General features: G+C 36.9%; 1 protein-coding gene across 1 annotated transcript in view; it reads left to right on the plus strand.

Annotated features, from left to right (window-relative positions):
- LOC149820230 (threonine--tRNA ligase, mitochondrial 1-like) overlaps nucleotides 1-26034 on the plus strand; it is a 74482-nt gene that overhangs the window by 37480 nt on the left and 10968 nt on the right. Inside the window, exons 15-16 of the mRNA XM_089983789.1 lie at nucleotides 6300-6386; nucleotides 7584-7676. Of these exons, the coding sequence (XP_089839915.1) occupies nucleotides 6300-6386; nucleotides 7584-7676 (180 nt within the window). The remainder of the gene's footprint in view (nucleotides 1-6299; nucleotides 6387-7583; nucleotides 7677-26034) is intronic.

Consider the following 26034-nt stretch of genomic DNA (forward strand, 5'->3'; position numbering starts at 1 on the left):
TCCTCAATGTTGCATCCAACTGCCGTGTGATGATCTCTTTGTCTTTGGCCATTTATTTGGCAAGTGGGTCATTATCATCATTTTCAAAATCTGGAACAATGGTTGAAAGTTCTTTGCATTTTTGCAAAATTCTTTTTGTTTGAATTTCTTCTAGTTCAACAATAACATCAATACGAAAAGTGGTAGGAATAGATGGATAATCACATGGATGTACATTTTGATAAATATCTGCAATGTGTTGCTTAAATCTATGCAGTCCACCTCTAATAATATATCCACAAAACATACATCTCAATGATGACCTTGGTCGTGGTACATCATCCATGCTTTTGCAGTATTGCCATGCAGGATCATCTTTATAAGATGAACATGAAGACGGCATCGAAAGATCTAAAATAAAACATAACCAATTAACCACCAAATAAAAATAGACATACAAATATTCGACAACAAGCTTACACACATAGAATAGAGATTTTTACCTTAATCCACTTCCTTGAGTGGAAAAAGGTGAAAATACACCTTTTCTTGAAAAAATCGTAAAAGCCTTGTCCCTTGCGTACGGATCGACTCTCAAATCGCTCTCACGATTCTTAGGGTGCGTGGATTCCTCTCTAATGGCCTCTACACAAATAAGGGAGTCAGCCCTCAAGAGGTATTTAAAACCCAAAAAGTAAAAAAGTAACTTTCATTTTTTTTAAAGTGTGTTGAAGGTGTATCGTACACTACGACACGATACATGAGTGTATCGTATGATACACTCGATCGGGTCTGAAATTTAAATCGAAACCAAATTCAATTTAATTTAGGTTCGAGTTTGAGTTCGTGTGCAGCTGAAAATTGTGGAGTCATATAGGTTCACATGTCCTGGTATGTTTCGGGTCGGGTGTTCGATACACATGGTTTTTAATCAAGTCTAAGAATTAAACCCAAACCCAACTCATCTTTATTTGGGTTCGAGTTCAATATGTTTATGATCCTAATTGTTTTTACTTTCAATCTTGTTAAATGTATTTGATATAGACTTTTTTTGCCATTTGTTTTTGTAAGGCCTGGCCATGGGCGAGCCAATTTTCTATAATTTTTTTAAAAACAAAAAGTTGTTAAATGGCATTTTATAATTTTTCAAAACATAAAAGTTACCATTTATAACCAAAACTCACTTCTCTCTCAAACATATCTAGGGGTGGGCATCGCCGGCCCATTGAGAAAACTGTAGCCCATGGCTCATGGGCCTAATCGGGCTGAGCCTATTATATAATATATATTATAGTATATATAAAATATAATGTATTTTATTATATATTATATATTATATATTATATATTATATATTATGTTATATATAATGTATTATACTATATATTATGTTATATATAATATATATAAAGGGACCGAGTCGGCTCGCAGGCCGGGCCAAAAGCCCAGTTCGAGCCGAGCCGGGCTGGCCCCGCCCGACCCACGGGCTGCTTGGCCCAATGCCCACCCCTAAACGTATCTCTCTCTCAATGCAAAAATCTTGCCTACAAACGTGGGTGTCTCCACTCCCCACTTTCTCCTTGCTACTTATCTTAATTAGAAACAATTATTTTTTGTCAAAAATAATTACTAACTTATCTAATAACACGACCCTCTACCTCCTATATATTTGACCATATTTACTCAATTTTGTTCCAAAATTGTTTGTTCTTTCCTTTCACAATACATCTCTCCAATTGCAAGCATACAACTTCCTCTTATCAAAATTGTTCGACTCCCTTTACGAATGATATGCTGTTTTTTTTTGCATTTTTTTGTATTTTAATTTGGTCAATTAGGAAGGATAATTAAACAAAATGACACAATGGTCATTGGGCTTATTGGTTGAAGTCAATATAATATGCTTCACCAGGTGCTTCCTTCGCTCTTTGCTTTCATGTTTGTTTTCTTTTATCTCATGTCTCAGTGAGAGTTTATTCTTGAGTGAGTGGCCACAATTTTTGCCCGGTCTTGCTATAATATAAGAGCTTTGTAGATTACCCCTGTATATGCCATTGCAAATATTTTGCTTCCCAATAAAGGATGAGGGCTTGTTTCCCTTAACTTTATTATCGAACAAAAAAGATAACACAATCTTTTCTGTTTATTTTTTTATTTTTTTGGTGCATATTTTAAATTGAACAGATTATTTATTTGCTTTTAGTCTTTTTAGTTGTATATTTAAAATTAAAATATAAATATAGTGTGTTTTAAACATATGCCTTTATTCATCTTATTTGAAATGAAAATATCCACATAAACATGCATTTTTAGTCCTGACCATAGACGGGTCGTTATACTATGCTAGTATAGATAATGAAAATACATTGAGTGGTATTACCCAACTATAGACTATAGTAGTACACCAATACCATATTTCTTAACACTGTCAAATTTGGGATAATGCTAGAGAAATCATCCCAAGTCTGGAGAAGAACAATATGAAGAACGGAGCAAGACTCTTAGTGAACACTTCTGGGACTTTCTCTTTAGACCGCACATGCTGTAGTGAGATAATTCCATCCTTATATGCCCTTGTAAAGTGATAATCTATCTCAATATAATTTCTAGATTCTTGGCACTCATGTTGTCATAATACCTATGTAGTCAAAGGCGCTAGACGGTGCCTAGTCGGTGGGCCCCTAAAAAGACTAGTTGCAGACTAGGTGGACTAGTCGGTACCTTAATTAAAAAAAATAAATATAAAAGATATGCAAATGAACTGCTATAATCAGTAACAAACATGTATGCAACATAAAATCAATCAACAATAAGCAAAAGATAAAAAAACATGTCGAACATTACAAAACCTGCCCAAATATTAAAAACAATTGAATAAGCAAAGCAGATAACTATCAACAAATGCCAAATAATTTTAAAATAATCTAAATTCTTAAAATAAAGTGCTAAAACTAACAACAAACATGTATCCAACATAAAATTAGTCAACAACAAATGCATGAAGCATAAGATATTGCTATCGTCAAGCATAGTAAACATGTTACAAAACCTGCCCAAATATTATTAAGGCTAACAGAAAAGATGTATTCGACATAAAATTAATCAACAATTGCACAAAGTACAAAATACCACTATCCTGAAGCATAACTGCATAGTAAACCTGTTATAAAATTATAAATGAAACAATCAAAGAACCAAAAATATATTAGAATAAAAAAATCATTGCGTTAGGAAAACTCAAGTTGAGATTAGTGAATCCATCTGCACATTCACATAAAAAGAATAATAAAATTGCATATGCAGCACAGAGAAAGAAACACATTAACACGAGGTTCATGATATAAGATTAGGTACATATAGGAGCTGACTTATAGAAAATTATGCATTTGATTACTATCATTGATATAAAAATATAAGAAAGAAATAGAAATAACAATTATTTTTTAATACCCTTTCTTTCAGCAGTAAATGATTTATTTTAATGAAAACAAGTGAATGGACTATATAGATCATGTGCCATCTATCAAACCAAGATGCTTGTCTTTGTGAGTCTGTATGCTTAAACGATAATCTAGGAAGAATAGGCAGAGCAATACGCTTCATAGAACCCCTGTCAGCAACAACTATACATACAAAATTGAATAAAAGAATAGGCAGAGAGAAGAGGAAGAAGAAGAAGAAGAGGCGTAGGAAAGGGGAGAGAAGAAGAAGAAGAAGAAGAAGAAGAAGGGGCAGAGGAAGGGGGAGAGAGGGAGAGAGAAGAAGAAGAGGTGGGGGAAGGGGGAGAGAAGAAGAAGAGGCAGAGGAAGGGAGAGATAGAGACATTGAGAGGGAGAGGAGAAGAAGAAGAAAAAGAAAAAGCGGCAGAGGAAGAGGGAGAGAAGAGGAAGGGGGAGAGAGAGACATGGAGGGAGAGGAGAAGAAGATGAAGATGTAGAAGAAGGGGGAGAGAGACACAAAGAGAGGGAGAAGAGAATAAGAAGAAGAGGTGGAGGAAGGGCAGAGAGACACAAAGAAGAAGAAGAAGAAGAAGAAGAAGAAGAAGAAGAAAGGAGAAGGGAGAAGGGAGAAGGGAGAAGGGAGAAGGGAGAAGGGAGAAGGGAGAAGGGAGGAGAAGGGAGAAGGAAGAAGGAAGAAGGAAGAAGGGAGAAGGGAGAAGGGAGAAGGAAGAAGGAAGAAGGAAGAAGGAAGAAGGAAGAAGAAGAAGAAGAAGAAGAAGAAAGAAGAAGAAGAAGAAGAAGAAGAAGAAGAAGAAGAAGAAAGAAAAAGAAAAAGAAAAAGAAAAAGAAAAAGAAAAAGAAGAAAGAAGAAGAAGAAGAAGAAGAAGAAGAAGAAGAAGAAGAAGAAGAAGAAGAAGAAGAAGAAGAAGAAGGAGGAGGAGGAGGAGGAGGAGGAAGAAGAAGAAGAAGAAGAAGAAGAAGAAGAAGAAGAAGAAGAAGAAGAAGAAGAAGAAGAAGAAGAAGGAGGAGGAGGAGGAGGAGGAGGAGGAGGAGGAGGAGGAGGAGGAGGAGGAGGAGGACCCTGATCGATGTGTTTTTCATTCACATGGCTTCTAAAATCAATATCTATCAAATCTCTACACCAAACAAAGCTGGCTCAACCAGCTGACTTGATGATGCTGCGAAAATTAAGGAAGGTTCTAGTAGACTAGAATGAAGTCTCTCCAAAGCCTCTATCTCACCCTCTGATGACCTTTTGATTTGTATATGACTTTGATACCCTATCAAAGCAATAAAGGAAGTTGCACATGATAGAATGAGAAGCACTCAAAGATGAACCTTCATTAGAGAGAAAACGAATGGCTACAACACATATATGGGTCGACCCCTCATCCTAACGACCTATCTAAAAGTGGAAGGAAATGATACTATAACAACATTACAAATGAGGATAAGAATGCCCTCATAAATAATGTAAATAGACATGAAGGGTATTACCCAACAATAGTACACTAATATTACATTTCTCAACAGGTCAAACAATAAAATCTTTACAAAAAGGAAGAGGGAAGCCCATCCATTCTTCAAAATTGTGTGTGCGTGCATGCGCGTGTTCACATGTGCGTACATGTTTTCTATGCACGTGTATAAAATATTTACTACCCTTGTGGGTATGTGGAAAACTCTATTTTTTTTTAATTTAATTTTTTTGTTACCCATTTGACCCTTCTACATGTTTGGTTTAGTAGAGATCTATTGGATCATGTTCTCTCAACATGTATGTCAGATTGTCCAGAAAAATCCATGGCCTACAATTTATCAAATTTTTGATCCTCAAAAAATCATATTTTTGCATAAAAAAATATGATCCAAAGGTTGATTCTCGCTATTTTGATCATGCTGAAGACATCCATGGGGTCAGATTTGGTCAAAACAGCCTTCTATGAGTTTTGATTAGGGGGTTACTTACCCACAAAAGTAGCAAATAATTTACCCATAATATATATATGTATGTATGTATGTAGAGAGAGAGAGAGTCTCATTCCCACATCAATATCCATGTGGCATATATGATTTGTATGCACTACAACCCAAAATGTTTTTTTATTGAAATATATTTATTATGCTAGACTGTTGAATGCATTTAGTAGTAACTGAACTGTTTGCTAGGTGAGTGCAGGTTTCATGCTTCATCTCATACATTAGTCTTCTAGGATGAGAAAGCTAAGTATGGCCTTTCTTCTTGTTTAATTGATTGTGTTGGACTCCATGGTAGAATCTGTCGGGGAGGTCTGAGAGGCAGTGGTTTACCCTTACTGAAAAATTTGAATCAAACTTAATCTCTGACCTATTTATGATTTGTGTGTTATGTTTTTTCTGAGGAATGCTGTTGGGAGGGGAGATTCTGAATTTAAAAGTTAGCTCATTTTCTTCAACAGACTTGGTGTCCTGAATTCCTATGGCTTGTGAAAATTTTGAAAGCATTCCATTTTGTGGGTTTCCATTAACATGTGTTCACCATTTCTGAGTGAAGAATACCAGTGTATCATGCACAGGACTTCTGGATGTTATTGTAGTTCTAATGCATATACATGGAGGTCTGTTCTTATATTGGTTGTTACTAGGCCTTGTCACAAAATGTTCAGAAATAATTGTCAGTGTCATGTGTACTATTAGAATATTTTGTTAACATGCCATGGAAAAATCCCTGATAACTTGTTTAATCATGATCTTATTGTACTTTTATATTTTTGAGCGATGTTACTATTTCACCTCTGCAAAATGATGGTAGTGGCATTCATTCTTTAAGCACAAATGAGACGTTCTTTGGACTCTTTGCTAACGTTTTTATTATGTGTTGTCATGTATTGATCTTTTTCAGATAAAAGATGAAGTCGGGTCTGTCTTGGATTTTATAAAGTATGTCTATGATGTTTTTGGTTTCACATTTGAGTTGGAGCTGTCAACGGTATGGTATTTTTCCACTTTCAACGATCACTTGCATTTGATAAACAATAGTTCGTTCAATATAAAGTTAGTTCATTGTTCCATTTTTCTATTAATATCTTATCTTTTAATAATGTTACATTTTGTTTTTTATTTTTTCTGGGTCTTGGTTTCAAGTATGTTCATGATTCTTGGTATGTTGTCTTACCATCATGGAGTAGCATCATTCACTGTCACTGGGTTAATATTTTTCTATTTTTGTACTTTATGTGCTTCAGAAAGTTATGTTCGTAGTTCCTCTTATGTTCACCTTAAATGATTTTGTAAATTGTAGCTACATGTTTCTCATTCTTTTCTTGTCTGTTTGCTGTTATATTGTTAGAGTTCTCCAGATTTGGTTCTCATGCATCTAACCTTTGGTTATCTTGTTGAATCTGGGAGTGGTTCCATGGACTGGACTTTTTATCCCCAAAAATTTGCACTTGATTCAAATCCTGCAGAAAGAAAAAAGCTTTAGTACTGGAACTTTTCAGTAAATACTCTTGGTTTGACCAAATACGTTTTCAGTTGTAGAGCCACATCTATATCTGAATATGGAATGACTCAAAAAGAACATTGGTGAATATCAAACTAGTTTAACGATCATGCAGCTGGATATCTATATGTTAACATTAGTACATTCGGTTGTGTTAAAATGTTCAGTAATTTTTGATATGTTGCCTTCAATTGTTTGATGGAATAGCAGTTTTTACATATAGATCATATTTATTGCTTGAAAGTTGAAAAGGAATTGCAGGCTCAGTTCATATGCCGTCTGTTTTGAACTGCACTTCTAGAATTGGACCTTATCTGGCTTCATAATCATGTAACCACTGAACAATTGTTAGTTGTCACTGTTGGGTTGTTAAGTAATTGGTGTCAAAAGATTTTGCTGGCATTCTTTCAGAAGATACCAATCATGCCATTTGTTACCATGTGCTCTGCCTTAGAGTTAATTTCTTAACACTGTGTCACTTTGTGACAGGTGTTACTATGTTATTATGATTTCATTGTTGTTAACTGCATGGAATGCATTTATCTGAGGTCTTTTCAATATTTTTCTTTGTTTTTTATATTATTTTCTTGTTGTAACCCATGACTTGCAATATGGTGAAGCTGTCCACTGGTTTAATTGTGATTATAATATCCCTATGTTTTGATTTCCTTTTCATATCTCTAGAGGCCAGTGAATTACTTGGGTGATATTCAGACATGGGAAAAGGCTGAGGCTGCCCTGGCAGAGGCACTAAATGAGTTTGGTAGGCCATGGCAGGTAACTAGGAATTTTTTTCTTCTTATTTATCTTATTTTGCTTTTATTTTGAGTGAGTGCATGACATTTTGATTTTGCTTCTTTTTCCTTGTTATATGTGATGTATGGTATATAATCTGTTTATTATTTTTATATTGCTATCTGGAGAGGCTTCCTCTGTCGTGTGGCTGTTTTTCATTGCCTTGTTTGTTTTATTCTTGTATGTAAGTGTAGTTTATGTCTTGAATTACTGACCCACTAAAATGACAGAATCTTTGTCTTCATTGTTTTGTGTCCTATAAAATTATCCAACGTAGCCTTCCTATCATGAAAGTGTTTACTACAAGTCTTTAAAGATGTTCCAAAATACAGATATGAGCCACACGATGGGATTCTGTTCCCTCGTGATTTAAATGAGTTAAATCATGCACTTGCAAGGATGCAGAACTGCATCCTCGTAAGAGCATGGCTTCTTGTTCTTTATTTAATATCATGACATAGTATCCCAAATTGTTGCCTTTTAGTGAAATAGTTGTTGATATCTGACAAACTATGCTCTTATGGCCTGGATTTGTTAACACATGTACCTTTATTTTTACATTGATGTGTTGTTTAGGAGGTTTCAATTGTGATGTAATTGTGCTATTATTATGCCCTTGATAACAATCAGGCACATATACATGTATATATGTATACACCTTCAAATTTGATGAGCTTGTTCTATCATACAAGCTAAGTCACATGGGTACGAGCAGAGTTACCGGAAGCTTCTTAGGTAGGTGGGAAGCTCACTTCCCGGAAATTCGCTTCGGAAGCGTGATACTCCTCGCTTTTGAAACTTCATGGGAAGCTCGATTCCCCCACGCTTCTTCTATGCTTCTCATACACATGGTCTATGCATACTTGTTAAATTATTTGTACTATATATATCTAGATCATGACACATACACACACACACACACACACATATATATATATATATATATATATTACATATGCCGACCCCAATTGTTTGGGATGAAGGCGTTGTTGTTGTTGTTGTATATATTATATATATATATATGTCTATGTGTCTATCTATATATTTATAAATATATATATTTTCTTTTGTAATACCCATTAGGGGTAAATCTGTCTTTTTACTTATTCACGCACATATGTACTTTTTCCCCTTCCTTTTTCCTTCCTTTTCTTTTCTTTTTTTTTCTTTTTCTTTCTTTTCTTTTTCTTATTAAATGGGCTCACCATATGGGACGTTTGAGCTTCCAATAGTCATATTTATGACCGTTGGAAGGGCTCCAATGTCCCATATGGAGCCCTTCCAAAGGTGCCTCTTTGTCTATAAATAAAGGGGTTTTTCCCTTGTAATGTAAGCTTCTAAGAAGCCATTCTTGAAGTGAAATACTTTTATTCCTTCTCACTTTGTGTGTTTACCACTTTTGTGGTTCATTGTATTTTCGCCCATTAGTGGCTACTTTGTATGTGTGTATGCGGTTGCGTGGCTCGTGGATATATCACATCCCTTCCTTGGCACTTCATTTCATGGTATCGGAGCAAGTTGGTAAAAAGCTTCATTGGACTTCTTTTAACAAGTAATATCTCTCCTCTCTTTTCCTTTCAAATTTCCTATGTTAAGGATGGCCGAAAAGGATTCAAAAATTGATCTCTCATTTAAATTAAATGGGACCAATTATCGTATGTGGGATGCCGCCATAAAAAATAATCTCAAAGGTAAAAAACTTTGGGGTTGTGTGTGTGGAACCATTCCGAAACCACAATTGAAACTCACTAAATTTGAAGGTAATGAGGAGAGAGCTTTGAACGAAGAAGAAAAAAAAAGGCCATTCTTGAATTTTCTTCTAAAATGGAAGATTGAGAAAGTGAGCATGCTAAATTATTAGCATGGTTCATGAATAATGTTGAGCTAAAAATTTGTGCCAATCTTGCCAAATTCAAGAAAGCCAATGAAGCTTGGTTTTTCGTGAAAGGGATGTACACGCAACGTGATCTTGCTAGACACTTCTTTTTGCAAGAAAAAGTTAGAGAAACAAAGCAAGATGATAAGAGTATTAGGGGCTATTTTAGTGCCCTATCCTCTTTATGAGATGAACTTATCCTTCTTGAACCTCAATGAGAAGGTACTGCTATTGTTACGAGGCAAGAGAAAATTGAAAAAGATAGATTTTTTCAATTTATTCATGGGCTTAGTGTAGCTGAGATGCGTATGCTGAGATGGATGTGTGGAAATACAATAAAAGATAAGATTCAAAATGAGGAGATACGTAAGAAGGTAGGCGTTGCACCCATTGAAAATAAGATGAGAGAGAATCGTTTACGGTGGTTTGGACATATTCGACGAAGGCCTAATGATGCTCCAGTTAGAAGGATGGAGAAATGGGAAAATATATTAGTTAAAAGAGGTCGGGGTAGACCTAGGAAGACATGGATGGAGGTGATAGGAAAGGATATGAATGCTTTCAACCTCACCGAGGACATGGCATTGGATAAAAATGAATGGAGGAGAAGGATTCATGTGGAAGACCCAGAATGATTTTCTTTGTTGGTTCATATCGCCGACCCCAATTGTTTTGGGATGAAGGCGTAGTTGTTGTTGTATTCATGGGCTTCGTCTCGAATTTGAGCAACTAAGAGGATCCCTCCTTCATAGGGCTTCCACTCACCTTAGTGATATCTTAGCCGACTTATGTCAAGAGGAGACTCGTTTGGCCTTAAAAAAGGAAGGTGATGAAGTTCATGCCGTGTCTAGACCCGGTAACAATGTCAGACCATATAAACCACCTCACTTTTGAAAAAATAATGGTGGAGGAAGAAAGATTGTTTGTCCGGGCCATATTCGATCGGATTGCCCCAAGCTTAAGAAGAAAGTGGCTTCCATTGGAGAGACTTCTCAAATCTCAAATGAAGATTCAAAGAAAGATGAAGACATTAAGGATTTCATTGCACGTCTTACCGAAACTCTCCAACAATTCATGAGAATGAACTCCTCTACACCTTCCACTTTTGGTGCCGCCATTTCCTCCATTTCAGGTATGACCTCTTGGATACTTGACTCGGGTGCCTCTTTCCATATGATTCCAAATGCATCACTTTTATTAAAACCAAGTCTTAATTCTTTTAAATCATATGTTTCCACAACCGATGGAACATCTTTAGATGTTGAAGGAATTGGAAACCTTGAAAAAGTTTATGGCCAAAATAAAGATTTTTTTGTTCCAAAAATAAGAATTATTCCCAAACTTAGTTTAAACCTTTTTTCCGTTTCTCAAATCACTGATTTTGAATGTAGTGTCTCCTTTTCACCAACCCATTGCTATGTGCAGGATCTCCGGTCCGGAAAGCAGATTGGGTAAGGCCATTGTGATCATCGAAAAAAAATTTTTTCTCTCGTAATATTCTCTCTCTTCCTTCTCTTTTCCTTTCCAACCTCTTATTTTCCTCCTTTTTGAAGGGAGAAAGATAAACGATAGAAAGAAAGAGAAAAGAGAAAAGAGAAAAGAAGAGAAGAGAAGAGAATTTCTTTTGCGGGTCTCACTTGACCTTAATTTTGAAAATGTTTGAAATAACTCGCCTCCGTTTTTGAAATATTTGCGGGAAAATCGGAAGACGGGATCCGCTCGTCGGTACGAGGTTCGACCGTTCCTGGCGCCTTTGCCAGGGGTAATCGAACCAAGGGTCGAATTTTATGCCTTTTGCTTTGCAAAGAATTTATCTAAGTATTTATCCTAAGTCTAAATGCACAATGAATCATGCTTGTGCAATATGCAAAGATGTATGCTCTTTTTGAAAATATTTTGAAGAATTTCCAAGTGAAATTGATAAAGTGAAGAAATGATTCCTAACTTAGAACTTAAGATTAAAGTTCTAAGTTTTTAGAATAATCAAGAGTTTGGGAAGATAAATCTAGATCTGGAAAGAGATGGTTTTTTGAAGTTTTTGAGATAAAAGAAGAAGAAAGAAATTTTCTAAGTCATAAATGGACTTTGAGTCAGAAATAGAAATGAAAATGGAATTGAATCAGTAGGAAAGATAGAATTGGGAAAAATTGAAAAATGGAATTGATTTAAAAGTTGGAATTTCAAGATGAAATCCGAATCCAATATCTGGATTCTGAATAGAGTTCAAAGTTGGATTTTGAATTTAGGATCTGAAATGGGAACTTGATTTGAAATCAGGAATGAAATGGAATTGGCTTTTGGAATTAAAGTGGAATCGGATTCAAGATTTGGAATCCACAATGGAATTGGGATCTGAAGTTTTGAATGAAATTGAATCCGAGGCTTGGAATCCAAGATGGTATTTGGATCTGTAATCTGAGATTCAAGATAGAGCTGAACTCTGGGTCCTAAGATGGAATTGGATCTGAGGTCCAAAGTAGAATTGGATTCTGGATCCTAGAATGGATTTGGATCTGAAGTCTGAGATCCAATGTAGAATTGGGTCCTGGATCCTAAGAATTGGAATTTGGATCTGAATCTGAGATCCAATGGTAGAATGAGGATCTGGATCCTAAAAGAAATTTGGATCTATGATTGGAGATCCAGAGTGAAATAAGGGTTTGGGTCCCAAATGGAATTTGGATCTGTGATGAGAGATCCAAAGTAGAATAAGGATTTGGATCCTAAATGAAATTTGGATCCGTGATGGGAGATCCAAGGTGGAATAAGGATTTTGATCCTAAATGGAATTTGGATCTGTGATGGGAGATCTAAAATGGAATGGAGTTTTATACTTTGAAAATCTGGATCCAAGTTTGAGACTAGGATTTGTTTTTGGAATTGGGTTTTGAGAAGTCCAAATAGGACCTTTAAAGACGGATCTGGGTTTTAGAAACCCAAATTTAAATTTGAGATTCAAATTTGAGATTCAAATCCAAACCTTGATTGAAGATAAGGGGACGAACTTGGTTTTGAAATCAGAAGATAACTTCAAAGTTAAAATTGAACTTTGAATTTGAATTTTGATTTGAGTTGGAAATTTGAATATAGAAGTGATTTTGGAATTTCGAAGCCAAATTGGACTTCGAAATTGAATTCTTGAATCTTGAAATGAAATAGAACTGAATTGGAATAAGATCTGATCTGAGAAATGAAGAAGAAGAATCACTTGGAATTTTAAAAAGAAAGTTTTGAAAATATGATGCAATTCTATCCTATATGATGAATGAATTTAAATAACTTTGAAATTGGTTTTGAAAATCATATTTCATTCTTCAAATGAATTTAAACAAGACTAATGATATAATACATTCCTGACTATGGTCATTGAATGTATTATATAATAGTCATATCTAAATTCAAGTGAAGGATAAAATACCCTTTTGGTGCTTTTATAGAATTTAAAATGAAATTAACTCTCAATATACCCTGACTATGGCCATTGGTATATATTTTGAGTTAATTTTAAGTTAAATTCTGATAAAAGAAGAAAATATTTAAGAAAATATGATGAATTTTGAAAATGGATCCAGTGCGGATCCAGTGTTATTTCATAAAAGATAAAAATACTGAGTTTTGTTTACGCCCCGACTATGGCCGTTGGTGTAAATCATCAACTTAGAATTAGCTTACCTCTTATGAAATGGTGTACGTGCCATTCGTGTTCCCATTGTGAAAATTTTGAGAAATAAAGGAAAATTGCATGAAAACAAGCAATTTATAATGTTTTATAATGCTCATTCATTCTACCTAAAGCTTGAAATGTAATTTCTCATTAAGATCTAGCTTATTACATTTGTATCTAGAACTTAAGTAATAACATGTTCCCTGCAAAAACACTTGGTTAGTATGAAAGATAGAGAAAATTTATACATGTCATGTAGATAAAAAATGCTCACATGCCAAGGTACTTAAAATCTAAAATGTGGAAAAATGATATATCTATATACATATATACACGCATATGTGTATACATGCATATCTATATGCAGTACATACATACATATATGAATATATATACATACATATATATATATAGATGGAATGGTGAAATGTTTAGAAATGTGAGAGTATACTAGTGGATTTCAAGTATAAATGGTCTCCACAGGAAGTGGAGCATGCTAGAAAATGATGAATGGACCATAGCAAACTGTTTTGCTTTATTCAATCAACCGAACTCCATCCATCGGATTCAAAAAAAAAAAAAAAGTGGTTTGGAATCCTATATAGACTTGTTACTGCATGATAGATTAATGAAGACCACTTATATGAACAAGGAGAGGTTTTTAGTTGAGACCAAAGGACACTGTAGGTCTGTCCTGAAGATTTAGTGAACTCATCAGGCATTCTTGATTACGAATGGCCCAAGCAAACCTTATAACAGATATCAACCTAATTTTGCAGTGAAACCAATATTTTCTATGGAAGTTGTGATAAATTTTACAATGGGACAAACAAATCCATATTAGATTAAATAATTGATAGCAAGAATAGATGTTGGAAGGAAAGTATCATACCTGCAGCAAACTGGTATTATCTGTAAATTAATAACCTGCAACAAACTGGTATTATCTGTAAATTAATAACCAAGATTTAGATTGAATCTGCACAGCAAGTCTTTTCGAGTTGGTTCTATCCTTAATGTACTGGGTCTCTGCAGATTGGTGCTCATGCGAACAGACCAATTTCCAAGAGGGGTGACTGCAACCATCAACTCCAGCAAGCTTGAATTCGTATGATGTTATCAATAACAACTTACGTTTATACAGCAAGAGACTAGATTCATGCCTTGGCAAATTGGGATGGATAGATATAGTAAGATGCTAACTCGCAGAAGGCCCATCACATGAATGAATGTCAAGCTGTAGAGGAGGTGCCGTGAAGAGGGGTCGACGATGGCTACTTGCAGAAGATAGCTCGGATGTGAGTGGGGTGGAAATGGATGGTGACAGTGGATTCGCCCAGAAGCTAGAAACACTGCAGAGATTTGGATGAAAGGGGTGGTGTTTTTTTTTTTTTTTTTTCTTCAACCGCGAGGCCCTTCTTGGCGTTGTAGGATGATTAGTATCCTTCCGCTGTGCAGGGGAAAGCCAGGGAAGCGAGAAGAAATGAAGGGAGATGGGAAAAAGAGAGATCGAGAAGTAGAAAAGAGGGAAAGGAAAGGATGCGCGAAGCGATGGAGGGGTGAAGACGGTGGTTCTTAGGGTTTCCTTGAATCCCCTTTTAAGGAGGAGCAGGGAAGATTCAGGAAGAGGAGGTTAGAAATGAAGGGTGAAGATGGCGGTTTCGTGATGGGGGGTGGAGAGAGACCCAGCGGTTTCATGATGGAGGGTGGAGAGAGACCCAACGGTTTCGTGATGGAGGGTGGAGGGAGGTCGGCCATGGAGGGCTTGGGCGACGAAGAGGGTTTCGGGAGAGGCGGCTGCGCTCTTTTCCCATCTCCTTCCTTACGAAGGGTAAAAAGAAAACCCTAAAAAAAAACCTGTTTTGCAGAAGGGGCCCCTTGTTATTTCGAAAATTTACAAAGAGGGGGCTCCTGAGGCTTTTAGCAAAATATCGATTTTTAAAAGTCTCAAACTCATTCGTTTTTCTTGAAATTTTCCCAATTTTTGGTTTTTGGTGTTATTTTTCCATTTTTTTTGTATTTTTAAGTAAAAGTCCTAAGATTTGAGAAAATAAAAGATTAAAACTAATTTTTTGTGTTTTTGCAAAAATATTTACAAAAGGGAGTTTTTCTGAGAAATTAAAAGCTATTTTGAGAAAATTTCCTCAGAAATGGGTTTTTGATCCGGATTTTGAGGAAATATGGATTTAAAGTATTGGATTCGGATCCGAATATATCAATATGGAATTCAATCCAGAAAATCTGAAGAATGATTGGATTTTAGCTTTGATTTTCTCAGAAGATGGAGTCAGGGGCAAAAAGGTCATTTTTGGATTTTTTTGGAAAATTTGGGGTGTTCACAGATGCCCCTCTTTGCTACTAAGCCGGTTGAAAGCCGAGCTTAGTGGCAAAGATAACACTCCAAATTTTGAAAATGCCCCAGTCAGCAGATCTGAACTGGGTGTGGAATAATTATTTTGGAAATATGGTTTTTCAGGCTTTGAAACCTTATCCTGAATGGTTTTGGGGAGATGAAATCCTCGAAGATGATATGATTGAGTAGAAAATGAGGAAATCGTGGTGAGACTTTAGATGGAAATTCTGAAATGGTGGGAAATGAAAATTTTGATCAGGTCTCATGGGTGAGACAAGATACTCTTTTTGGAATGATTCAGGTTTAGCCCTTAACCTGGATGGGACGAAGATATATCAAAAATAAATTTGGAAATGAGGAAAGGAATACATGAGGACCTTGATGGGACATTTTGGAAAAGGCCTTGTGAAATGAAGCTCGAGTATGATCCTTTCTTGGAGGAATATATGAAGCAAGGGTTCCTTGATGGGAAGAACCATGGTGGGACTGGAAGAAATCATCTCGTCCAAACGAGGAATCTTGTTGGAACGAGACTCATGTTTAACCCAAACCTGCAAGGAAGATACCTCGCGAAGCGAGGTTCCGGGTTAACTCTTAACCTAAATAAGAAATCTACCATATGGATTTCTCAAAATGGAGAAATCACGATGGGACCTTCGGAATTTTGGATGAACAAATCCGAGAGGGGTTTTTGCGAAAGGAGGAAATATAGAGTCCCTAAAGCTTCGAAAAGGGGAAGAAATGGCGTGTCTCATTGCTGAGACTGAAACAACTTTTGAAGTCAAAGAATCTTTCGCAAATGGTTCAGGTTTGACCCTTGTCCTGAGTGGGTCATCCATACGGAATTCGTTAATGAGAAAACCGTGATGGGACAGGAGGAGATACTTCTTCTGAGGCAACTCTTTTTTGGGAAATACAAACAACGCTAGGTTGCATCAAAATGAATATTTGAATGTTTATTTAATTCTTGGAATAGCTAGAAAGTTTTGCCAATAAGATAAAATCGTAGCTGATTCAAATGTTTGAAAATGTGCATGCATGTGCAAAGATATTTCCTCTTTTACCTAAAGTATTTCCTCCAATGAGGTTAACTCCTCAGTTCTAAGAGTCAGATTCAAAATTTTAGCGCTGATGATCTTCTTCAAGGAAGTTATCCATTTCCCTGATATGAGAATAGAAGAAATATTCTTAATTTCATAAAAGCAAGTAATGAAAAGATATTGATAAAAGAATTTTGCATGAGAAAATATGACTTCTGGCAACTTTGGCAGTTTGATATCTGGGTGTTTTCCCACAATAATCTTTTTGCACTCTTTTTGAGTCATTGGGCTTTCTCGATTTTTCTCATCATCCTTCATTTGGATGGGTCCTGACTTTTCTCTCTTTTTCAGGGAAGGGGACGTCACAAACTCCTTCATCTTGGAGATGTTCTGATCCTTCTTTTATCTCAGGGATTCTATTGATGATGTTGGCTAAAAAGGTCTTTAGATAATAGCTGGAATCAAATATCTTTTAGGGTTTGTCGGTAGGTTCATCATACTCGCCTTCATCTTAACGGTGATCCGAACTTTCCCTGAAAGGATCCGTCACAAATTCCGTCATCTTGGAGATGTTTCAAATCTTCTTTGGCCCCGGGGGTCTACTCGCTTAATTCGCCTTCATCTTGACGACAATTGAGAGATCCCTTTTGCGGATATTTGATTGCAACTTTTAAACGAAAATGAGAAGATATTGGGTTGAGTGGATTCTTCTTATAGCTCAAGATATTTCCACTACCTGATTGCCAGAAAGTCATTTTAAAACATGCGCCATAGCCAAGATCAATATAAATTCACTTCTGGCTTTTCAATATCATTGAAGATTTCTTTCATTGATTATATCGAGGATATTTCTTACATCCTTTTGGTTGATCAACAGGAAAAGATTTGAATTTTACCTCTTTTTCGCAAAGAGTTTCACCTTCTTGGAAGGAAATACAGGAGGTAATCTAAGGAAATTCTTTTTGTGTAGTAAGAATATTTAGAATCAACAAAATGTTTTTAGCAAATTGGCAAATTTTTCATGAATTTCTCGTGAAATAATCACTCAATATAGATTTTGATACATCCTTTAGCTGAAATTTTGGAGGAAATAACATGAAAATACTGGCTTTATCACACAACATTGGCTCAACAGGGACTCAACCTAAGAGTTGTAAAGAATATTGAATCCGTAGGGATTCATCCTACAAATTGAAATTTTGGAAAAACATGAATTTTAATTTAATAGGAATTTCAACCCAAGAATTTTGTAAAAGAATTTGTGACTAATAAGAATTTATCTATAGACTGTATTTTCAAAAGAATGAATATGGTTTAATAGGATTTCAGCCTAAGAACAACAAAAGAAATATGGATTAGTAGGAATTCAATCTATAAATTGGATTTTTGAAAAATGAATTTTGGTTTAATAGGATTTCAACAAAAGAATATAGATCAGTAGGAATTCAGCCTAAAAAAAAATGAATTTTGTTCAATAGGAATTCAACCTAAGAACTGCAAAAGAATACATGTTAGTAGGAATTCAAACTACAGATTTGCTTTTTGAAGAATGAATGTGGTTCGATAGGAATTCAGCCTAAGAACCGAAAAAAGAACATGGGTTAGTAGGAATTCAACCTATAGATTAAGATTTGGAAAACTGAATTCTGGTTTAGTAGGAGTGCAACCTAAGAACTGCAAAAGAATATAGATTGGTAGGAATTCATCCTACAGGTTTACTTCTTGAAAGATGAATGTGGTTCGATAGGAATTCAGCCTAAGAACCGTAAAAAGAATATGGATTAGTAGGAATTCAACCTATAGACTGACTTATGAATGATCTGAAGGGAACTTAAAATGAGAACTGCGAATTAGTAGGAGTTTGACGTGAAGATCGCGAATCAGTAGGAGTTCAGCCTAAAGACAGAAAGAAAAGGTCCTGAAGGATTTTAACCTAAGGACTGCGAAGCGGTAGGTGTTCGACCTAAAGCTCGCTGATCAATAGGGGTTCAACCTAAAGATTGAGGGATGGAATGGTCCTAAAGGATTTCAACCTAAGGACTGCGAAGCAGTAGGTGTTCAACCTAAAGCTCGCTGATCAGTAGGGGTTCAACCTACAGATTGAAGGAAGGAATGGTCCTAAAGGATTTCAACCTAAGGACTGCGAAGCAGTAGGTGTTCAACCTAAAGATCGCGAATCAGTAGGAGTTCAGCCTAAAGATCGAGGGAAGGAATGGTCCTAAAGGATTTCAATCTAAGGACTGCGAAGGAGTAGGACTTCAACCTAAGGCTCGCTGATCAGTAGGGGTTCAGCCTAAAGATCGAAAGAAATGATACTAAAGGATTTCAACCTAAGGACTGCGAAGCAGTAGGACTTCAACCTAAGGCTCGCTGATCAGTAGGGGTTCAGCCTAAAGATCGAAAGAAATGGTCCTAAAGGATTTCAACCTAAGGGCTGCGAAGCAGTAGGTGTTCAACCTAAAGCTCGCTGATCAGTAGGGGTTCAGCCTAAAGATCGGAAGAAATGGTCCTAAAGGATTTCAACCTAAGGACTGCGAATCAGTAGGTGTTCAACCTAAAGATCGCTGATCAGTAGGGGTTCAGCCTAAAGATCGGAAGGAAAGGTCCTAAAAGATTTCAACCTAAGGACTGCGAATCAGTAGGACTTCAACCTAAAGTTCGCTGATCAGTAGGGGTTCAGCCTAAAGATCGAAAGAAATGGTCCTAAAGGATTTCAACCTAAGGACTGCGAAGCAGTAGGACTTCAACCTAAAGCTCGCTGATCAGTAGGGGTTCAGCCTAAAGATCGAAGGAAATGGACGGTCCTAAAGGATTTCAACCTAAGGACTGCGAAGCAGTAGGTATTCAACCTAAGGCTCGCTGATCAGTAGGGGTTCAGCCTAAAGATCGAGGGAATGAATGGTCCTAAAGGATTTCAACCTAAGGACTGCGAAGGAGTAGGACTTCAACCTAAGGCTCGCTGATCAGTAGGGGTTCAGCCTAAAGATCGAAAGAAATGATACTAAAGGATTTCAACCTAAGGACTGCGAAGCAGTAGGACTTCAACCTAAGGCTCGCTGATCAGTAGGGGTTCAGCCTAAAGATCGAAAGAAATGGTCCTAAAGGATTTCAACCTAAGGGCTGCGAAGCAGTAGGTGTTCAACCTAAAGCTCGCTGATCAGTAGGAATTCAGCCTAAAGATCGAAAGAAATGGTTCTAAAGGATTTCAACCTAAGGACTGCGAATCAGTAGGTCTTCAACCTAAAGTTCGCTGATCAGTAGGGGTTCAGCCTAAAGATCGAAAGAAATGGTCCTAAAGGATTTCAACCTAAGGACTGCGAATCAGTAGGACTTCAACCTAAAGCTCGCTGATCAGTAGGGGTTCAGCCTAAAGATTGGAAGAAATGGTCCTAAAGGATTTCAACCTAAGGACTGCGAATCAGTAGGACTTCAACCTAAAGCTTGCTGATCAGTAGGGGTTCAGCCTAAAGATCGGAAGAAATGGTCCTAAAGGATTTCAACCTAAGGACTGCGAATCAGTAGGTGTTCAACCTAAAGATCGCTGATCAGTAGGGGTTCAGCCTAAAGATCGGAAGGAAAGGTCCTAAAAGATTTCAACCTAAGGACTACGAATCAGTAGGACTTCAACCTAAAGTTCGCTGATCAGTAGGGGTTCAGCCTAAAGATCGAAAGAAATGGTCCTAAAGGATTTCAACCTAAGGACTGCGAAGCAGTAGGACTTCAACCTAAAGCTCGCTGATCAGTAGGGGTTCAGCCTAAAGATCGAAGGAAATGGACGGTCCTAAAGGATTTCAACCTAAGGACTGCGAAGCAGTAGGTATTCAACCTAAGGCTCGCTGATCAGTAGGGGTTCAGCCTAAAGATCGAGGGAATGAATGGTCCTAAAGGATTTCAACCTAAGGACTGCGAAGGAGTAGGACTTCAACCTAAGGCTCGCTGATCAGTAGGGGTTCAGCCTAAAGATCGAAAGAAATGATACTAAAGGATTTCAACCTAAGGACTGCGAAGCAGTAGGACTTCAACCTAAGGCTCGCTGATCAGTAGGGGTTCAGCCTAAAGATCGAGGGAATGAATGGTCCTAAAGGATTTCAACCTAAGGGCTGCGAAGCAGTAGGTGTTCAACCTAAAGCTCGCTGATCAGTAGGAATTCAGCCTAAAGATCGAAAGAAATGGTTCTAAAGGATTTCAACCTAAGGACTGCGAATCAGTAGGTCTTCAACCTAAAGTTCGCTGATCAGTAGGGGTTCAACCTAAAGATCGAAAGAAATGGTCCTAAAGGATTTCAACCTAAGGACTGCGAATCAGTAGGTCTTCAACCTAAAGTTCGCTGATCAGTAGGGGTTCAGCCTAAAGATCGAAAGAAATGGTCCTAAAGGATTTCAACCTAAGGATTGCGAATCAGTAGGACTTCAACCTAAAGTTCGCTGATCAGTAGGGGTTCAGCCTAAAGATCGACGGTTTAAGAAAGAATTTTGGTTTGAGGAGGGATGTAACCTACGAGTCATATTGGTTTGACAGGGGTTCAACCTACGGGCTTTTGATTCTATAGGAATTTAACCTAAAGAAAGGATTCAACTTGTGGATTGAAATAGACCATCATAGTTAAGCTGTATGTGGCCTGGTTTTCAGGATTAAACCCTTATCCTGAATGGGGCAGAAATAAAATTTTAGCAAGAATTGATAAAAGGTTTGATAAAGAATCAAAAGAATCAGCAAAGCTTGAAAATTTGATAAAGAAGAGATTTGGCAGAGATTAATGAAGCTTTAAAAGAGGTGGAAAGACATTCAAGACTTTTCCTTGTTTTAAAGAAATAAGGACCTCGTAGGATGAGGTTTTCAGGTTTATCCCTTAACCTGAAAGGAAAATTTTTTGAGATAAGAATTTGACAAAAGAATTAATAAAATGAATGAGTAAAATAAATTTTTAATAAAGATAAATAAAACTGATAAAAACTGAAAAGAAGATTTGATAAATGAAAATTTTGATAAAGTTTGAAAAAAAAAGATTTGATCCTGCCTGCATGTGGGATCGTCAAAATGATAGAAGAATACGAGAAAATCATTTTTGGAAAGAAAGATTTTCTGCGAGAGCTGATCTTTTGAAAGGGGATCATTCATGAGAAATCATCATGAGGGTTAACTTTTTTGAAGCAATGATTTGAAAACCAATTTTTAGAAAATATGATCAACACGAGGGTTGATATTTGGATGTAATGATTTGAAATTAATTTTTTAGAAAATACGATCAACATAAGGGTTGATCTTTGAATGAAATCAAATTTTTGGAAAATGAGATCAACACAGGGGATTGATCTTTGAATGAAATGAAATCAAATTTTTGGAAAATGAGATCAACATAAGGGATTGATCTTTGAATGAAATGAAATCAAATTTTGGAAAATGAGATCAACATAAGGGATTGATCTTTTGAAATGAAATAAAATCAATTTTTGGGAAATGAGATCAACACAAGGGTTGATCTCTGAATGTAATGAAATCAAATTTTTTGGGAAATGAGATCAACATAAGGGTTGATCTTTGAAATGCAATGTCTTGAAATCAATTTGTAGAAAAATATGATCAACACGAGGGTTGATATTTGGAATGCAATAATTCAAAAATCAATTTTCAGAAAATATGATCAACGCAAGGGTTGATCTTTGAAATGCAATGATTTGAAATCAATTTGTAGAAAAATATGATCCACACAAGGGTTGATCTTTGAAAAAGGTTGTAATAAAATATCTAAACTAAAATTTTCATGATTTTTGAAAGACCCTCATAGGTAATATCATTTCTCTCATGAATGATGTCAGGATTGTCCTGAATTTTTGAAAAAGAAATTTTAATGCCCCAATATAGCAAAAAGAAATAAGAATTGAACCTCAAAGATAGGAAGGAAATTGTCATTGCACTTATAAGCAAAATTGATAGTAAAGACTGAAATATTTACAAGCGTCCTTGAACGGAAGGTCGTAAAAAGACTCGGGCTGACTTGCCCTTACAGGAAAGAAAATGGAGGATAACAGAAAAGACTCTAGTGTCATCAGCCTTTTGAACGATTTGAAAAAGGCTAAGTCAGGGCGGCGGGCTGCTCTTCAGTTTTCTCCTCTATCAGAAGGTGTTTATCGATGCAGTCCTGGACGATATTTTTCAGAACGAAGCAGTGATCTGTGTCGTGCCCCATTGCTCGATGATACTTGCAGAACTGTTCTTTGAAGTTGCCCAAGACTACTGAAGGATCGCCAGCTTTTGGCAGACGAATCATATTCTTTGTGAGCATATATTCTAGAACCTCATCGAGTGTCTGCTCCAAAGGGGTGAATTCGCGGTCAGGACCCCAATCCTTGCGCTTTGGTTTTTCCTGATTCTTTTCTCGCTGCTGAGAATTAGGTTGGGAAGGCTTATTGTTGTTGGAAGATCTTCCTTTTTGGCCCCTGAATCCTTCTGAATTGCTATCATGATCCTCCTTGTTATCCTTGTTGTCGGATGAGGGACCAACGGAAAGAGTGAAATGGGTTTTCTTCTTTGCATCTTGATTGCCCCTTGCCAGAGTGGTGCCATCATAGACTCCGTTATTTATTCCCATCTCGAGCCATTCAGCTCGCTCAGTCAACTCAATAAATGACTTGGAAGGGTATGGGAAAATGAGGCTTTTCAGAGGTTGAGAGAAGTTATTGAGGATGAGTTGAAGGGCATGTTCCTCTGAGACGGGGGTTCTCATCTTGTTGCAAGTATCTCTCCACCTACGGATGAAATCTATGGCCTTTTCGTTGTCATCCTGCCTCAAATTGCATAAGTGATTGAGGGTTGGCGGTGCCTCAGTATTGAACATGAATCTCTCTACAAACAGGTTGACAACTTTATCGAAATCACGCAGCTCGATAGGGTTGATGTGCTCTGCATACCACTTAGCTGCTACGCCCTCCAAACTGCGAGGAAAGCATAAGAAGAGGGCCCGATTGTCTTCACTGAACCTGACACATTCGGCAAAGAACATTGCGAGATGGGCCTTTGGGTTGCCGGACCCATCGAACTTAATAAATTTTCGAGGGAGATCTTCCAAGCTGTTGTCCCCATCTAAACCAAGGTAGAAGTCTTGCCTGGTATATACTCTCTTTCCCTTATCTCGAGTCTGCAGGTCTTTGACCATCTTCGTCAATATTTGAACTGAGTCTTCTGCCGGGACTCCATCTTTAGGCTTGTTGACTGATTCAGGTTCCTCTGCCACCTTCTTGACTTGTCGCAGATGTTTCGGGACGAATACGAACTGCTCTTCTTCGGAATCCTCATCTGCTGATTCCGTGCCCTCAGATGTGCTGTCCTGCTGGACCCTCTTCTTGTTGATCCTGACATGCTTCTTCACTGGCTTTCTCTTGGTCTTGCTCTTAGAGGATGTCTTCTTTGAACTTGCCCCTCCTTGTTCAGACATCATCTTTGCCATCATTTTTTGAAAGATCTTATACATTGCCGGGTCAACATCATTCTCATCTGAATCATGTTTTCGGGACAATCTGGAAGAGTTTATCTCTTCTACTTCGCTGTCATTGTGCTGTTGAGCTGCCCTTCTCCTCGCTCTCGTTTGAACCATGATGAAACGTTGACGTTTTCACTGTGAATAAAATGGGGGGTTTTTAGAAAAGATCTAGGAAGGAAATTTTAATAAAGGAAGAAATCACAATTTGACAATGAAAACATCCCATTACGAGGGATCGGGTTGTCACCCAAAATTTGCGACAACCGCATTGTTTTTCTGAAAAAGTAAAATATGAACAAAAAGATTAATTTCGAAAAGGACATCTCCTGACAAAAGATGTTTTATTGTAAATGAGGGTAAGAAATAGAATATAGAAAAGAATTTCAAAGTTTTAAAATTTTGAAGAATTGCAGGCAGGATCAAAAGAATTTGAAGAAAATAAGAGAAGAAAGGAAAAACACACCTGGGTTTTGAAAACAAAGAGGAAATTTTGAATAATATATACCCAGGGTTGTTAGGAATATACAATATCATACAATCACAAATGTACAAAAGATGCACAAACAGTACTCCCTAAAGCTGACTCTAAATGCAATGTTTTGAAATGGCTGATAAGACCTTAATCCTAACTCTAGGGTTCAGATCATCTGATTCCAATCAAGATACGCCGATATACTCAAGCCGAAGCTCGAAGTACGTGGCATAAAAATATTTCTCCGGTTCTAAGGTAATGGCTTCCCAACATCCTTGAGCACCTACCGATATACCTCAGACTATGGCCCTTAGGTACGTGGTAGGGGGGCGCGAACCCAAATAAGTGGCCCAGTTGTGAGGCTCTCTCCCGAACTATGGTTCAGTGAGACAGCCCAGCAACGTGAAGACCGGGACAATGTAGGTAAGGAGGTTTTTAAAATATGCTCAACATGCAAGAAATCAGATGGCTCTAATGCAAGTCCTAAAGAGATAGATTTAAAATGAAGAGAAGCATACACTTGCATACATTGTTTGCATTCAATCCCTAAAATTGAGAGTTGTATTTCAGACCTAAGTCTAATGTGATCATGGAATAATCTCCTCAATATGGTCCTACCAATCCATACTTAAATCCTATATGCAATGGTGTCAGCTTTAGGACAGAATCTAGGCTTCCTAGGGTTTGCATGGAAAATGAAGCTGACATATGAAGAATAAAGACTTAGATAATATCGAAGCAAAAGAAAAGGCATAGATTCAACCGGACGAAGACGGGTCCCATCACGGTCGCCAAAACTGTGATCATCGCAAAAAAAATTTTTCTCTCGTAATATTTTCTCTCTTCCTTCTCTTTTCCTTTCCAACCTCTTATTTTCCTCCTTTTTGAAGGGAGAAAGATAAACGATAGAAAGAAAGAGAAAAGAGAAAAGAAGAGAAGAGAAGAGAATTTCTTTTGCGGGTCTCACTTGACCTTAATTTTGAAAATGTTTGAAATAACTCGCCTCCGTTTTTGAAATATTTGCGGGAAAATCGGAAGACGGGATCCGCTCGTCGGTACGAGGTTCGACCGTTCCTGGCGCCTTTGCCAGGGGTAATCGAACCAAGGGTCGAATTTTATGCCTTTTGCTTTGCAAAGAATTTATCTAAGTATTTATCCTAAGTCTAAATGCACAATGAATCATGCTTGTGCAATATGCAAAGATGTATGCTCTTTTTGAAAATATTTTGAAGAATTTCCAAGTGAAATTGATAAAGTGAAGAAATGATTCCTAACTTAGAACTTAAGATTAAAGTTCTAAGTTTTTAGAATAATCAAGAGTTTGGGAAGATAAATCTAGATCTGGAAAGAGATGGTTTTTTGAAGTTTTTGAGATAAAAGAAGAAGAAAGAAATTTTCTAAGTCATAAATGGACTTTGAGTCAGAAATAGAAATGAAAATGGAATTGAATCAGTAGGA

The sequence above is a fragment of the Nuphar pumila genome, chromosome 12 (assembly GCF_984573655.1).
Source record: "Nuphar pumila chromosome 12, dmNupPumi1.hap1.1, whole genome shotgun sequence".
NCBI lineage: Eukaryota > Viridiplantae > Streptophyta > Magnoliopsida > Nymphaeales > Nymphaeaceae > Nuphar > Nuphar pumila.